This window comes from Salvelinus alpinus, chromosome 31 (assembly GCF_045679555.1).
Source record: "Salvelinus alpinus chromosome 31, SLU_Salpinus.1, whole genome shotgun sequence".
Classification (NCBI taxonomy): domain Eukaryota; kingdom Metazoa; phylum Chordata; class Actinopteri; order Salmoniformes; family Salmonidae; genus Salvelinus; species Salvelinus alpinus.
In genome coordinates this window covers 8,241,692-8,259,002 of record NC_092116.1, presented here as the reverse complement: position 1 = coordinate 8,259,002, position 17,311 = coordinate 8,241,692, and the positions used below count along the sequence as shown (strand labels likewise).

At 47.3% G+C, this 17,311-nt stretch overlaps 1 protein-coding gene across 1 annotated transcript; it reads right to left on the bottom strand.

Annotated features, from left to right (window-relative positions):
* Positions 1-419: 419 nt before the first annotated feature.
* Positions 420-17,159, bottom strand: LOC139561910 (DNA-directed RNA polymerase II subunit RPB1-like). The gene is made up of 28 exons (XM_071379329.1): positions 16,808-17,159; positions 15,810-15,942; positions 15,572-15,708; positions 15,007-15,174; positions 14,580-14,861; positions 14,253-14,414; positions 13,718-13,938; positions 13,500-13,632; positions 13,263-13,387; positions 12,749-12,959; positions 12,451-12,660; positions 11,982-12,150; positions 11,699-11,793; positions 11,302-11,505; positions 10,919-11,141; positions 10,302-10,485; positions 9,639-9,810; positions 9,027-9,132; positions 8,494-8,699; positions 7,958-8,221; positions 7,483-7,690; positions 7,155-7,360; positions 6,776-6,958; positions 6,147-6,350; positions 5,598-5,784; positions 5,203-5,316; positions 4,948-5,097; positions 420-4,839 (listed from the first exon to the last, which is right to left on the bottom strand). The coding sequence occupies exons 1-28, from the start codon at positions 16,892-16,894 to the stop codon at positions 3,680-3,682; spliced, it is 5,904 nt and encodes a 1,967-aa protein (XP_071235430.1). The 5' UTR covers positions 16,895-17,159; the 3' UTR covers positions 420-3,679.
* Positions 17,160-17,311: the final 152 nt, after the last annotated feature.

Here is a 17,311-nt window from a genome sequence, read left to right as displayed (position 1 = left end):
CTAGGGTTAGCGGTTAATGTTTGAAATGGAACAAGGCCCTAACGACATCTGCAGCCATGCTGACAGCTGGCTCTATGTAACTAAACCACAGTGGGGATGTGTAAGGAAATGAAGCCTAGTCTCCTGTCATGCAAGTTTGTTTACTAACAAATGTGATTCATATTATTGCAGTAGTCATGATAATCAGTATAGCGATAGCAACTAAGTGCCCTTATAGGGATGGAAAATGTTTTATTGCATAGTAATATGGGGATTATTGATCAGTTCGTCAAAGTAAAGCCTCATATCTAGAATCTGTTTACCCTCACCCATATCCTTGTCTTACCCATTAGAATAGAATACTTCATCATATATCCAATTATGAAGGGATTCATTCAGTTTATTGGTAGGTGACAGCAACTCATAAATTAGACACAACCTGTAGTAAAACTTTTATTTTTTTCTCAAGTCAAAAAAAAAAAAAGATACAGAGAATGAGATATTGGATTGATATCTATACAGTGGAAATTAGTTTTTAATTTAAACATTCTGACTCCCAAGACACCCTGCCCAGTCCTTCAACTCAAGAAAACCCTCTTTTGACACACACATGGGAGTCCTGGTATGTTGAATTGACTGGACCACACAGGTAAATCAATGGGATATGGTGGTAGTAGACAAAGTCACCATGTCCAATTTGTAAGTCGCTCTGGATAAGAGCGTCTGCTAAATGACTTAAATGTAATGTCATGAGGCGATGATGGAAGAGACCAACTGCATGAATTTCAACAGTGCATTGCCAACACTTGTATTCATTGCAGGTGGTACAGTCCAGTCAATTCAAAATCACTTCTGTTGAAAACACATTTGGTAGACAGGGCAAGTTGTACCAAACACGTTCCCGACCGCGAACCGGATAAAAATCGTGACAAATTCAGAAGACATCCAAGTTCCAGTCCCATCATGGAATTCTACAGGGATAGAATCCCCCCCCCCGCCCCGAGATTCCCAATCACAGGTACGTACACTAGTAGAAAAAGGACAAACACCGATTTCAAAAACAATCAGGATCACTTGTGGATGAACAAGGGGAGGGAGGAGACCCAGCTAGTCCAATCAAAATTCGGGGGGGGAACTTGTCGTATTGCTTGGATGGAGTATCCGTGTTCCATAATCAAACAGGCACGAGAATCAAACACTCATCACCTTCATCAAACTAGGCCTAGTAAAGTGTAAGAGCACCTGGAAGTAAATGCAAAGTGTGTCTATGCTTGGTGGGTTTCATAATCTTCAAGGATTCACTGTCACACTAATGTAGTGGGTAGAGGGTTAGAGGCCAAAAGTGCTCTGAAATGTCTGGTCTCTTAAAATCACTGAACTGAAACTTCGAGAGCTTTGTTAACCCAAACGAGGGTTTAAGTCGCCCTCCAGTGTCCAAGAGCGTAACTGACAAACACTAAACATGAACCTGTCTGTCAACCTGAACTTAGAATTTTCTGCCTGAACCGTAGTATAGCCACTTAGCAGTAACATTTACAGTAGGCTATGAAGAGTCACAAATGGACTGCATGCAACATTTTCCTTTTTACATCTTAAAGCAGCAATCAGCAGTTGAAACAAAGCGTCCTCCCCACCACCGTTTCGGTAAAAAGCTGGGGGATGGTGCTGGAGAAACGTAACCACTCAAATTCAAAGACAGAAATGGATGCAAGGACTGACCACCAAAATTAGTTCTAATCATGTTAAGGCTATAGAGTGTTTGTTTACAATGTTAAGTTTTATATTTTGGGTACTGATGGGGTACGACAGCTGAACTTAGCTAACGCAGCATTTATTTTTAAGTTATATTCTTCAAGAATCAATGGGTATATATCAATTTATGTATCCAAAAATGGAAGTAGCAACTGCTGATTTCCCCTTTAAATGAGAATGCGGTGGCCATCTTGGCCCAACTTCGAGCCGGAATGGCAGAAACTTAACAAAGCCATTGGGAAAAAGAATGGAAAAGAGATAACGGGGAAACTTAACTTACTCCCCTCCGTCCCGTGCCCCTTCATCCAAAGTACCTGAACACAGACCCTCTTTGCAAACAGCTCTTACAAAGTCACCAGAAGCAACAAAAAACAGGAAATAGAAAAACAGAACAATTGAATCTGAATTTCTCCATTCTTATTCACACAGACGAATAGTAGTATTTTTCCCTCTTAAATACATTTTATGAGCGAGTCCAAACAAAGTAATGTAGAGAACTCATTTACATTTGCTAATTAGAATTATGGAACAAGTATTATTTTAAGGTGGGAGGGATTTCAAATAAGAGATCTTCAACTTAAAACGGGAAGATTAAAATGTATTAACAGGTTGCTACTCATGCATAAACAATGACAAAAGCAGCGACGCCAACCAACTAGTATCCCCCGTCCACCCATAAACACTCCATTCTCTCTTAAAACAGAATGATAATTGTCAGATATTATTACTAAGTCTTCCATAAACCCAATTTTACCAGTGTTTTAAAAAAGTGGTTTGCTGAAGAAGAAAAAAAAATCTGCTTTTTGCTGTTGTACACAACTCATCTAACGGTGAAGGGTACAGGGATGCTGGTGGGTGTTTTGACATCTTTCAGGCATGACTTTAGGTGGGGGATGGTTGAGGGGAGAAAGGGTTATATGGAACGTCGTGGAGGTGTTACAAAAATGGCAATGACATCTCCACGGAAAGCATATTTTGCCCTGTACACCAGTCTCTCTCTCAGCATCTATGACCTGACCCTAGGCGATCTTAATTTGCAGCCCTGTACTAAGTGCTGCAAGGAATACAACTTCTCCTTTTCACCTGCAGTATTCAGGCAACACATTCCAGTAATACTTGAATTCCACTGTTCTGAACTGCAGATTAGTAATAGTGTTTCAATTCTGTTCAATCCAATTCCGGACAACTCATCTCCTTCAACTCTGGCCTGTCTTCTGATATACATAAAAAAAAAAAAAACGCTCAACTTTTTACTTCCAACCAAAACTGGCAGCAACAACTTTACATTTAGAAAAAAAATCTGCTAAAGATTATGTACGTTTTAGTAAAATATGCAATAAAGAATCAGCTCAAGTCCTCTAGTTTCTCTTTTTTTTGGGAAGCTTAAAAGCTTTTTAAGGAGATAAATACAATCCACTGGTAGCTTTTCAAAGGCTTTTGGCAATACTCGAGCTCCCCCGTACAACTACACATCCAACACTGAAGAGGTCAGAGAGAAAGACTGGGTGCAGGTAAACAGGGGGGTGGGTGCGAAAAGAGGGACGTTTTTGTCAATGTGGTAACCACATCGCTCTCCCTCTGCTTTCTCCTAAGTTCTTAACTCTGCTTCAACACCCGCGTGAACATTAAAAAACAAAACGTGTAGTTCAAAAGGCAGCCTTTTCCCCTTGCTAAACAGTTCAAGTCTATCAAATACATAGTAGTAAATATTTTAGGGGGCCCTCCCCCGAGATGGAAGAGGCTGGGGTACAGTGGTCTGAGGGAGGGTCCCCAAAATAAAAGAAATTCACAAGTGGGACCCCCAGGGTTTTTCTTTGTCATGACTCTCCAGGCCACACCACCGGCACTACCAGCAGAGGGGCTATCCTTCAGTATTACAGCCCCAGTCCAGGGGATTTGAGTAGGGCAGGGAGAGGCTCCTCAGCCCCCTCTCTTCCTCCTGGCTCCCTCAGTTGTTCTCCTCGTCACTGTCATCTGGGCTGATGGCCGGGCTGGTGAGGGTAAAGCTGGGCGAGGGGTTGCTGTAGCCCGGAGACAGGGGGCTGTAGGTGGACCCTTTGGGGCTAGTGGGCGAGTAGGTGGGGGAGGTGGGAGAGTATTTGGGTGAGGTTGGGGAATAGGTTGGGGAGGTGGGGGAGTACTTGGGGCTGGTTGGGGTGTAGGTGGGCGAGGTGGGGGAGTAGGTGGGCGACGTGGGGCTGTACTTGGGGGTCGTCGGGGAGTAAGTCGGGGAGGTGGGTGAGTATTTGGGAGAGGTCGGGGAGTACTTGGGCGAGGTGGGGGAGTATTTGGGGGAGGTGGGGGTGTACTCTGGAGAGCTGGGGGAGTAAGAGGGGGACGTAGGTGTGTATTTGGGGGAGGTGGGTGAGTAGGAAGGAGAGCTGGGGCTGTAGGAGGGAGAGCTGGGGGTGTAGTTGGGAGACTGGGGGGTGAAGCGCGGGCTAGAGGGAGAGTAGGACGGAGAGGTGGGAGAATAAGAGGGGGAGGTGGGGGAGTAGTTGGGGCTGGTGGGGGTGTAATTGGGGGAGGTGGGGGAGTAGGAGGGGGAGGTGGGAGAGTAAGAGGGGGAGGTGGGGGAGTAACTGGGCGATGTTGGGGTGTAGTTGGGTGAAGAGGGGCTGTAGCTTGGAGAGGTGGGGGAGTAAGAGGGAGAGGTGGGGGAGTAAGAGGGGGAGGTAGGGGAGTAGGAGGGTGAAGTGGGTGAATAGGAGGGGGAGGTGGGGGAGTAAGAGGGTGAGGTGGGGGAGTAGCTAGGCGATGTGGGGCTGTAGCTTGGAGACGTGGGGCTGTAGCTGGGGGAGGTAGGGGAGTAGGAGGGAGATGTGGGGGAGTAAGAGGGTGAGGTGGGGGAGTAAGATGGGGAGGTAGGAGAGTAACTGGGGGACGTAGGGGAGTATGAGGGGGAGGTCGGGGAGTAGCTGGGGGAGGTGGGTGAATAGGAGGGTGAGGTGGGGCTGTAGTTGGGGCTGGTGGGGGAGTAAGAGGGGGAGGTTGGGGAGTAGGAGGGGGACGTTGGGGAGTAGCCCGGGCTTTGCGGGGTATATCCCCCAGGAGAGCGGGGCTCGTAGGCCGGGGAGGTGGGGGAGTAGTTGGGAGACATGGCACCTCCTGGAAAAGTAAACAAGGAATTCATTCATTAATTCATTCCAAAAAGGTCCTGGGTCAGTTGATATTTCAAACCAAACTGGACACCCGGTATTTTGTATGGTGACTAACCTGGAGAGGGGATATAGGGGCTGGCTGGTCCAGGGGACCCAGGAGATCCAGGGGTAGGGGACCAGGCCGGGGAGTAGCCCGGAGAGAAGCCACTGGCGTCGGACGCTGCGCTGGGAGAAAAGCCTGCAGCTCCAGGGGTCATCCCGCTGCCTGGAGGTAAAAGAGTCAGAGTTAATGGAACAGTACAGTAGAAGGTGGTATGGAATACGCTGTACTACCAGAATATTGTCAAAGTCAACCCAGTTTGGGGCTTACCGATGCTGGGGGACCAGGCACCGTAGGCGGGGGTGGCTCCAGTGTTCCAGGGGGTCATGGCTGGAGACATGCCACTCATGGGACTGGGCGCAGAGCCAAAGAACATTCCGGTGGCTAACGAGGAAATAGAGAAGTACCGACATCTCATTATCTAAAAGTCTGGATACTTTGTGTATATATTTTGCATAGAACGTAGGCTTTTTCCAACATAGTTACACTCAGAACGTAATCTTAGACAAATTGGTCTACACCAGACCATTTCTGACTTCACATCTGTCTGAATTCAAACCGTGGGAGTTGATATGGTGATGGGAACAGCCACATCGCGTGAACAATTACGTTTAAAGTCACACTGTGCGGAAAACAATTTCTCCATTATATTCTCGGCAACTCACGTCCAGCCACGCTAATGCCAGGGATGTTGGTTGGGATCTCCATGCCGTATTTGCACTTCTCAGCATCCAGCAGCAGGTCGAAGCAGCCTGTCCCGCAGGGGGCCAGCTGGCCCAGCATGATGTTCTCAGACACACCCTTCATGGGGTCACTCTCCCCGTGGGACGACGCCTCCATCAGCACATCCACCTGGGACAGGGAGGATGTTGACAGTGAGTGGTGGAGTATACAGGGTGCTGACTGATCTACACTATCATTTTAATTTCATTGTTTAACTTTTGTTTATACCGATTTGTTTCATTGAGATAAAAAATAAATAAATTAAGTCGCTTTGTCATCAGAGACGTGTTGGTCTAGTCAAGGTTGGTAACTAGAATGCTCCTATGAAGTTCTCAAAGGAAGTAGCTTTATGGATTCTGTAGCTAGTGGAATAGCCAACTGACGACTGTCGTAAAATGGTAAGTACGACCTGCTAACAATACTGGACCACAAAACCACCAAGTCCCATCGTCCCCTTCCCTCCCTCCACTTTCCCCTGTCCGAACACTCACAGTCTCCTCAAAGGAGCACTTCATGAGGGGTCCCGTGTCCTGTCTGTTGATGCCGTGACGCGTGATGGCCATCAGGTGACCGCGGCACGTCATGGTGTCGCAAAGCAACGACAAGTGGCGGTAGTTGACGTAGGAACCGTCAAAGGAGATGACGTGGTTCAACTCCCTCTCCAGAGCCTTGCGCACAGCCTCGATACCCAGCACCTAGAAAGGAGGGGACCGGAATGAGTATTGATATCCCCCCCCAAAAATACTGACATGTTTTGGCTATGCTGTTATTCATGTACTTCTCAGGTTCAGCAGTAAAGTAGAGATGAATAGGTTTAACAATGTCGAGTTGGAATTCCTTGTTTAACTCCCAAAGAGTGCTTTTGTGAATATAAAATTGTAACGGACATTTAAACTGGTCCCTTACGACAGACAATACAAATCAGAAATCATATATATATTTTTTTAAATCAGTCGTAACCGTCGGTAACTACAATAGTTACCTAAACTACTGTAGCTAGCTATTGTAACTATCACAGCCATTTGTAACCATCGGTGACCGTAGTCTAATCGGTACTATTATAATCGATCGGTTACTATGATAACTTGCGTAGCTATCCAACTATGGTACCTAACCGTACCGTGAAGATCTCTACGATGTCGTTGGAGGTGGTTCTGACGGGGTCCACGTCCTTCTCGCTGAGGACCCTCATCAGTCCTACTCCGTCTGTCTCCAGGATCCACTCCTGCAGGGCCTTGAACTCTCCCTCCTCCGTAATGATGATCTTCTTCTTGTTGTCCGTCTGGGGCAAGTGCATGTACACCTAGGGGAGACAGGGGAAGTACTATAGATCAATAGCTGATGGGTTAATGATCCGGGTAGGTTTCTGCCATGTTGTTTAGGTCAATCAGTTCGTATGAGATATCGAAGACTATTGGGTGCGGAGATGTTAAAACGGTGCCACGGCGCAGTTTTTAAAAAAGGAACAAAGTAGGTGTTTGTGTGACCCCCTCCGTTACCTTGCTGATCTGCTCGATGCCCTGCAGCGTCATGTCCGTCAGCATGTTGGATTCGATGCACCTCAGGAACACGTCGTCGTCCATCTTGTCCACCACCTCCTCGTCCTCGTGGAATTTGTTCTCGTCACTGTTCATGATGCGGATTCGCAGAACCAGCTTCTCGGCGTTGTCGTCATTGAAGATACAGTTCAGGTCGTCTCCGAAACCTTCAGGGAGAAAAGAGGTCGCATTTAGCAATAAGGAGCGTGTGGGTCCTTTTTACCAGAATGCTTCATTATATATCCAAATAAAGTATTGGATATGTGCGTGTGTCTGTGTGCATCCCCACCTGCATTGATCTTCTCAGCGATCTGCTCCATGGTCAGCTTGCGGTCAGTCATGTGTTTGCGGTCAAGCTCAATGCGGAGCAGCCAGGGTGAGATGCGGGTCACGTCGAAGTCGGGCATCTCATAGTAGACATTGACCCACTCCTGGTCCTCCGTCACCACCGTACTCTGGGGGTTAGGGTCGTAGTAGATGGCCGTGTTGGCCGTCACCTGGGAGGGAGGATGGCTGGTTAATTATCGTAAAAATCAGTATGCAACCTATAAAAGCAGATATTGTAATAACTTAATTTATTAATAACATTTAATCATTTCTTAAAATACAACAAGGCTTGAGAAATAAATGTCGGTATGACAAACCACTGATGAGGAACTGCCTTCAAGAATATAACGCTATTAACTGTGGAAACCTTCAAATAGCCCGTCTATGCCACCCACGTGTTTATCCCCCCCCCATATCACATATTCTCCACTGTTCACCTTTCTGAGGGTAGTGTGTTCCAGGCGACAGAGGATATCCTTGGCCCTCTCGGCGTCGCGGGCCGCCTGGCCCAGCAGGAACACGGTGAGGGACGGGGTCTTGGGCCGCTTGGAGATGTTGATCAACTCCTTGAGACGCGGCACGCCCAGGGTGACGTTCTTGGCCGACACGCCAGCGTAGTGGAAGGTGTTCAGGGTCATCTGGGTGGCGGGCTCTCCCAGCGACTGGGCAGCTAACGCCCCCACCATCTCGCCCGGATGGGCCTAGAGGATGGAGAAGAAGTGTTCAGATTAAAATTATGGAATTAGATTAGTGTAATGATGGAAAAGCCATGCATGGATTCTTTGCTAAATAATGCTGTAAAAAATATCCTAGATCATGCTCTAGGCTTCGTTTTCTACACTGTCCATGTACATCTAATCCCATCTCTTTAGTTCATAACAATCAGTTTAGGTGTTGACACTCGATCTCCCCCTTTCAACCTCTCCCAGCACACTGTGTGTGTGTGTGTGAGAGAGCGAAAGAGTCAACTCACGATGGATTGGTTGAACTTAGACTCAATCTCCCCCAGCAGCCAGTCGTAGGCCTCGGTGCTCAGTCTGAACTCGTCTGTCATGCGTCGGGAGCTCAACGTGGAGCGCAGGTGGATGTTGAAGAGCAGCGTGGCGTTCTGCTGGGCCTGTCTGCTCAGGTGGTCCTCGCCGTTCACAATCACCAACTTCGTACTCAGCTCCTGGACACCTGCGGCGTGCAGACAAGAGCAGGGAGACGTTTAAAAAGGTCTCATGGGTCATTTTATATGTTATTTAGCCTGGCTAGTGGTCCAGAGAAAATTGCTTCGAGAGATTTTGATTTGGTACCAAGACTGCAGAAATGTCAACGCGATTTACTTGGTTACTGAACAAAAAGTGTTGCAAATTCTTGTCTTTCGTAGCTAGAGATGCAGTTGACACAAAAAAAGTGTAATCAACCTTTTAAAACTCAAGACGATATGGCACATCTTTAGGGGGTTTCTTCAAATATGAGTCAATGGTGGCTGCAAAGTGTACGAGTGTGGTAGATACCTACCCTGTACGACTCGTAGGGGGTTGAGGTCTGTGGGGGTGCGGGGGTTGATCCTGAAGATCTTCTGGGCGTTCCAGATCATCCTGGCCAGGTTGCAGGGCAGCACCACCTAGTGGGGAGCAGGGACATAACGCCTTTAGTGTTGGACATCCCTGTTGCATTGGTCTGAATCAGTGGGATATGCTAGCAGTGGTGACGTGTGAAGTGTGCGAGAGTTCCTGGGAGTACATGGAAGTGAATGAGTTACGCATGTGTGCGCGTGGAGAACCTGGAGATGTACGCCATGTGTATGCGCAGATATGCCTGTGTGCGAATGAGCCAGGATGTGTACACATACGCTAGTGCAAGGGTGTCCAGAACTGTGTTAATTCATTTTTCCTGTTTTATCCCCCCCACGTCTCAATATTACAATGAAACTTAGAGAAAAAAATATTCAAAATAGATGTTCTGTCCATGTCAATGCTTAAAGACAGTGTAGTCAAAAATGTGACCGTTGATTGAAATCAACCATAATTATTTGATGAGAAGAATAACGGATGCACTGTGCCTCTAAGGCTTGTGATTTACCTGTTGGAGACCCCTGCGCTAGTGTGTTTGTCTCTCTCTCGCCCTCACCTTACTGTCCCCAGTGGGGAAGATGGCCCTCAGAATCTCCCTGTCATCCTTCATCTTCTCATACTCCCTCTCCAGGGCACTCTGCACCTGGGCGTTGGTCATCACATCCTTCACCACGTCCTCCTGCAGGGTGCGCCTCAGAGCCCGCTCGTTGGTGCAGTCAAATCTGAACCTAGTGGCCCGAGGGTGGATTAGGGAAGGATGAGATAAGACAGACAGTAGAGAGTTAAGCCAGTTGACCGTGGACAGTGAGCTGCTGTTTTTAAGACCATCAAATAGTAGTGACTAGACAGAGGGTTTAGCATTAGGGCATGGGTGATTAAGGTCGTGGAGAGGTGAAGTCTATGATATCCAATGTCACACGGTCAACCAATAGGAGAGGAAAGCTTGTACTATTTTTTTTTTTTAACTAGTACAATCAATCATCGAATGACTAAGATGGAATACGTCATTAAACACTTTCATAGACCTCAATGGGTGCACAAGCCTGGTGTCAGATCAGTTTTTCCTATATAGCCAACTCATATGGTCGTTGGCATGACAGTGACCAGCTTTGGGAATTGGTCCGACAGCTCCAACGAATCTAGTACCCTTATCCACAACTCTAGCCATCATTGTACTTCCCCGCCCCTTTCTCTCTCTCCACCCCCCTTCACCACTCACTTCTTCTCGAAGGCCTTGTTGGAGGGCTTGAGCGTGGCCATGTTCTGGAACTCCACAGCCTCCCCGGCCAGGCCGTCCTCTCCGTAGCGCAGCTGCACCACCTGGTTGATAGAGTTCCTCACCGTGGCGTCGTACTTCACCATCACAGACTCCATGGACTTGATCAGACGACGCTGGATGTAACCTGAAGGACATCAGATAAGGACTGAGGTTAGAAGAGTATTTAAACCTGGGGGAAAATCCATCTACCTACTGAACTATCATTGCGGTCATGCGTCTCCTCTCCCTAATCGTGCAAGGGTCGTAACAGTCACCCCTTCATTAACAAGTGCTTCTAATCAGCTTATAGCCTGACCCTAACCTCTACCCCTTGCCTCTCCCCCTTCAATCACCAGTCACTGTCCCCAACATCTGCCCCCCCATACCTTCAGTATGTTTCGTCAGTACAGGATCTTATTTTAAAATGTATGTAGTCCTTGAGCTGTTCTTGTCAATTAATGTTCTGTTTTATGTCATGTTTCATGTTGTGTGGACCCAAGGAAGAGTAGCTGCTGCTTTCGCAACAGCTAATGGGGATCCTTAATAAAAAGAAACTCTTGCTTCCCCCCTTCACTCACCGGTCTCGGCGGTCTTCACAGCCGTGTCGATAAGCCCCTCCCTGCCTCCCATGGCGTGGAAGAAGAACTCTGTGGGCGTGAGGCCGGCCAGGTAAGAGTTCTCCACGAAGCCTCTGCTCTCGGGGCCGTAATCATCCTTGATGAAGTGGGGGAGCGTTCGGTGCTTGAAGCCGAAGGGGATACGCTTACCCTCCACGTTCTGCTGCCCCACCACCGCAATAACCTGAGGGCCAGAGAGAGGGAGAGATAGATGGTAGAGAAAGAAAAAGTGTGTGAGGTTAAGGGGTGTAAATTGAAGCCTGTAGTGTAGCGTTTTAAAACACTTGTAACAGGGGGGAAAAAGCGTTATTTTTTAAATATTTTTTTTTGATCCCTGGTCGTACCTGAGAGATGTTAATCTTGGAGCCTTTGGAGCCGGCCACCACCATAGACTTGAAGTTGTTGTACTCAGACAGGGACTTCTGGGCGGAGGAACCGGTTTTGTCACGGGCGTCGTTGAGGATGCGATTCACCTGGTTCTCAAAGGTCTGCCTCAGCGTGTTGCCAGGGGTGGGCTCCAACTCGTTGTTGTGGGCCTTCTCAATGACCTGGAGAGGAATACAGGAAGAAAATGAAGGGAGTTCGAGACAGAGGGGCTCACATCTTTTATTCCATTCTATATTATCTCAAAAGGAATTTCCAGAGGATGTCCCCACTGTGAATACAAGAAGATTTATTTTGAAGGAATATTCTGGAAGTTTGAAGGTATATTTTAGAGTCACCATGAGAGAAGGGACTTACCTCTATTACATCCTGTTTGGCCTTCTTGATGGTGTTCTGGATGTCCAGGTACGTCTTTGCATCAGCAATGGAGTCACCAATACCGATAGAGGCACCTACAGAGAGAAAATATGAATATTAAGGAAAAACGGGTAACAGTGACTAAAATATCTGCATTTAGAGGAATTTAACCCCTAACCCCAAAATAGAACCGATTCATTTATGACTTCAAGTGGATTTCAAAGGAGTTGCCTTGTACCCACTGACGCCCTCTTCCCAGTGCCCACTCAGCCCAGGTCCTTACCCTCAATGAGCAGCCAGTTGTTGACCACCGTCTGGATGTTGGAGTAGAAGAGGCGGGTGACGTCGTGGCCCATCTCCAGGAAACAGATGTGGACCAGGGAGCCAGCAGAGGTACCCAGTGACTTCTTACACAGGATGCCCATGATCAGCTCCCCGTTCTCCACTATCACCTGGGGAAACAGACATGACATTAGATAATAGTATTTTACGCACATTGGGTTAGGATCCATTCATGGTTCTGTGTTAGGTGTGGCCAGCGTTCTGGCACAAAATGGCTGCCTTTTTACACATTTGTGGTAAATTGATAGCATTCTAAGATGGGGACTTATAAACCACAACGAAACTAAAGAACGTACACAATAAAAGCCTGTATTCCGCACACACTATCACCACAACATTTGTTATACAAATCCTTCTTGTCACTTGAGAATCTCAGGGTGTCTCGCCAGTTTAGTGTTCGGTGTTCCTACCTTGGTGTCCCCAGGAGAAATGTGCTTGTAGGGCCCACTGTCCTCCTCGTCTGGGTGGGTGCTGTGTGTTCGGATGGCGTTGATGTGGCCCGGGATGATAAGGCTGAAGATCTGCTTGCCAGTCCAGAGTGGCCGGGGCTTCAGGATGGCTGGCTGGGGCACCTTGCCGTCCCAAGTGGACAGGAACATCAGGAGGTTCATCACATCACCCTGAGGGACAGATCATATTAGCGAATAAGTGGAGGAAAGACGTGTGTTTGGGGCTGATCTATCCCTTTAAAAACGTTCCCCTCCTTACCCGCTCTAGGAAGACGTCCCTTTTGGTGAACTTGCGCACGGCGGTGAGTGTGTCCTGCACGATGCCCATGACGGGCCTGTTGGATTGGGGGGTGACGATCATACGAGGCACCATGGCAAGCTCCTGGATCTCAGCTCTCGTTTCCAGGGACTGAGGGAGATGCAGGTTCATCTCATCCCCGTCAAAGTCAGCATTGTACGGAGTGGTTACACTGTAGAACAGGGGCAGAGTGGTTAATGTCACTGTCCTGGATCCGTTATGTCATGTGGTCAATGTGTGCAATGTGTTCGCATTTGCTTTTAATTTTTGGGGGGGAAATTGAGCCGAGAAATCATCCGATACTATACGAGCACTAGTCCCAAACCTGAAATGATATTTGTTCTGTATCAACTCTCTACCCAACATTCTTGTCAGTGTTTACGCCAACAAACACCTTCTCAGGTATCTGGGTGTAGTCTGAAACTGGGCCAGTCTGACAGACTTGAAGGGACAATTCAAGACTTGATAGATGTACCTGAGGTTCATTCGGAAGGTGGACCAGGGAAGGATTCGGACTCTGTGCCCCATCATAGACATTTTATGTAAAGTGGGCTGTCTGTTGAAGATGATGATGTCACCATCGCACATATGTCTTTCCACCTGATGGAGACAAAAATGAGTTCATAAAAGTGACATTGCATTACATCAAGTCCAAGTCACTCGGTAAACATTCCACAAATAAATGACGACCATCTTGTCTTTTGAGGGTCACCTTGTAGCCGATCTGGAGGTGAAGGTCACTTGGTTTGGGGTGGAACCGCAGGTCGATTCTGTCCCCGTTGTCTCGGATGATATATTTGGCTCCTGGATACTGGCTGTTGCCTCTGCGCACCAGCTCCTGTAACCTGGTGACATATAGGACCGTCAACATTAGAACCAATACACTGTCAGTTTAAACAGGAAACAACTGGTTCAGTCTCTCTGCCGTACCTGTCAATGTTAAAGGGTGTGACGATTTCTGGGAAAGTCATGTTGGCGGCGATTGAGCGCGGGACGCCCACTTGGTCGATCTGCAGGTTGGGGTCGGGGGTGATGACGGTTCGGGCGGAGAAGTCCACACGTTTCCCCATCAGGTTACCTCGGACTCGCCCCTCCTTCCCCTTCAGACGCTGTTTTAAGGATTTGAGCGGGCGGCCCGATTTTTGCATTGCCTGGGAGTTAAGAGAAAGTTCAATATCAGCACAAGCAGATTCAGAACAGAGCTGACGATCCTTCACAACTATCAGCAATCATTGAAAATTAAATAAACCCAGTTATTATGGGTTGAATAGGTGGTCTTATGGGTCTAACAAAAGAGCACTTTTAATAGTATTCTTTAGTCTTACTTCTAATGTATTCTGACAGTATTCAATTCAAACAAAGACCGTAAGAGTACATCTCTATAGTAACAATCTACATTGGCATGGGTAAGTACAGTAATGTTGTGCCAATTGGTGCCCTCAAGCGTCACTGCTACTGTGCGTACCCTGGGCAGGCCTGGCAGCTCGTTGTCCACCATGGTGGCCACGTGGAACTGCAGCAGCTTCACGTCCTCAGCAATGACGTGGGCCGCCGCGCCGCTCTGCTCGTTCCGCCGCAGCTGGTTGTTGATCTTGACTATGTCGGCCAGCTTGTGTGTCAAGTCGTCCTGGGTGACAGGAAAAAGGACACGACGCGGTTAAACGACGATGGTAAAACAAACGAGTTGAACAATCTCAACAGCGGCAGGCAAAATGACTCGAAAGTCACGGAACCCCCTTCAATTCTTGACATTTCGGTGAAAACTCTTCAACAGTTAGTCATTCTTCCTCACCTGGTTACGGGCGGAGCCCTGCATGACAACGGCGGGCCGGACAGCTAGCGGCGGCACAGGGAGTACCGTGACAATCATCCACTCGGGCCGGGAGAACTTGGGATCAAGGCCCAGGATGACGTCCTCCTCGTCCGAGATGCGTTTGAAGATCTCGTAGACACGCTCGGGGCTCAGCAGGATCTTCTTCTCCTGCGAGTCCTCGTTCACATGCTTCCACTCAGCGTACAGCTCCAGGCCCGACCGGCGGATACGCGGCTGGTAGCGCCCGCAGCCACCATGGCCCTGGGAGAGTGAAGGAGAGTGTGTGTTACAAGAGGACCATGAGGAAATAAAAGATGTTATGTGAGATGAGAGCACACAAAGAAAATAAAAATATGCGTTTAAGTACTGATGGCCTACAAATGACAAGCGTCCCCGCTGACAGTACCTTTTCCTTAGTGATGTCCTCACTGTCGTGCTCCACTCCAAACTTGTTATCCATCTCCTCTCCGCCCTCGCAGATGTTCTTGCCTTTACACAAGTCATACACGTGGGTCAGACGCTTCCTGGGCTGCCCCTTGGACTTCTGCAGGATGTCTTTGATCTTTGGATTATTCTAGAAGGAAGGAGACACCAGGGCCATTCTTTAACATTACAGATAGAAATACCACAAATAGAGCCGACGTGATTCCTTATTCTACATGTCAGAGATGCATGTTCGTTCTACATAGCATATTTATATCTGAACGTTTCAAAGCGGTACGTCCTGCTGAACACGCCCCATCACATCAACAAGTCAATGGAATATGTGTAATATAATTCCATGTAAGGACTAACATGTAATCATCAGTATGCCTTGATCCATAATTCTTATATCCATCAGATAAAAATCAATTAGATATATCAGGAGTATATGCAGTGTTAAATATTCTGTGTATGCTGTGCGGCGTGGCAGTAGGGGTATTGTTTTTTGTCTGGAGTGTGCCATGTTGTGAGAATGGAGGGTTACGGACCGTGTCAACCAGCAGCTTGGAGCAGGAGTAGCAGACACACCGGAGGACCTTCATGATCTTGTTGACAAAGCCCACGTGGAACACAGGCTTCGCCAGCTCTATGTGGCCGAAGTGGCCTGGGCATTCTGTCATGTTACCTGAACAGCGAAAACAATGTAGTTTTTTTTTTACGACCTTCCAGCACAGTAGTGGTGACCTAACCACAAAATTACAACAACATCCTGGTAACTTCCTGTACCTGCACATGTTTGACACCTTCCGGATCGTTCGATGACCCCTTGTCTGGGGTCCATCAGCCCACCGAGTTTGGGACGCCCTCCTTCTGTGGTCTCGGGATACTTGATTCCCCCTTCTGTGACAGACATCCGTTTCTAGAGGGAGAACCATGGTCAACATCAAACCCAGTACCAAAAAATGAACAGCCTAAGTAAATACACATAGAACAGTAAAGCAGTCACAAGTTCACAGACATTGGAAAATGGCTTACATACTTCTCAAACCAACTTTTCAGGTCACCTGAAACTATTTCAAAACAAATAACCCCTGCAAAATCAGTGATTGAATCAAGATATGACAGCCGTACCTACTGCTCAATAAGAGCAGTGGTACAATTTGATCAAAGTTGCATTTCCAAACCAGTATTGATACTCTTGACAAATCAATTGAGGTCCAACTAATTGGATAAAATCAATTGAGGTGAGCAAATTGACTAGAGGATTATGTAAACAATGTATTCTATTGCCAAGAAACCATTATTCTAAACTAATAAAACATAACGTAAAGAAAACATGCATAGCTTTGACTTTAATGACGTTACCTTTTATTATGATATACCACATATAGATTACAACAAGAGGGAACATCTAGTGTTTGTGAATGTAACTTTCTGGGAACAGAACAAAATATCCAAGTTCAGTAAAAGTAGCTAAATGTATTTGTTTACATGTATTTAAAAAATAAAAGGGAGATTGATTCATGACATATATGGTTTAGCTCAGATGGAAAATACTGTGTGCTGAAAGTTTGTCGAACTTCCTACAACATGCTGTTGCTAGCTAGCTAGCTCAAGCTCCAACATGGCTTAGCTAGCTAACGTTAGCTAGGCTAGCTGTAAGCTACTTCCTTTGTAGCACATCCATTGTCATCAATGATACATTCTAGGTATAGTCATGTAAAAGATCAATGTGAGAACGTTCAGAAAGTAAACGAATCCCCCCACCCCAAAGCAAAACCTACAAGCTCATCTGGGCTGATGATGCCGAATTGCACTCTCTTGATGAGGCGCAATGGGCATGCGCTGTCGCCGGAGGGCGGTCCGTGCATCCTGTCTATTCAAAGAGACGCGTCCTCCCTCGGCACGCCGCTTTTGTAAGAAGGAATAGCTTTAAATTGTCACCAGGACTCTGGCCAAACCGCCAACGGTGACCGGAATGTCTCCGAAAGCGATATCCTGAGAACCCACGTTGTTTACTGCCTTAGGAGTCTATTTATTTACTCTTTACTCCTATCCACTATGACTACCAGCTGTCCCCCTTTCTTTTCCTGATCTACACTCCAGCGCGCTCTAAGCGCATCTGAGCTTGAAAACGGCCAACGCGTGTTTATATAGACTGGAGACTTTGGTACAGGTTGACACACTCAACGAAGCAGGGGCTGAACAGTCAGGAGGCGGGTTATGGATCTGTGTAGTAAAACGTTAATTGGCTACACAGGATCACAACATGAATAATGCATTTCATA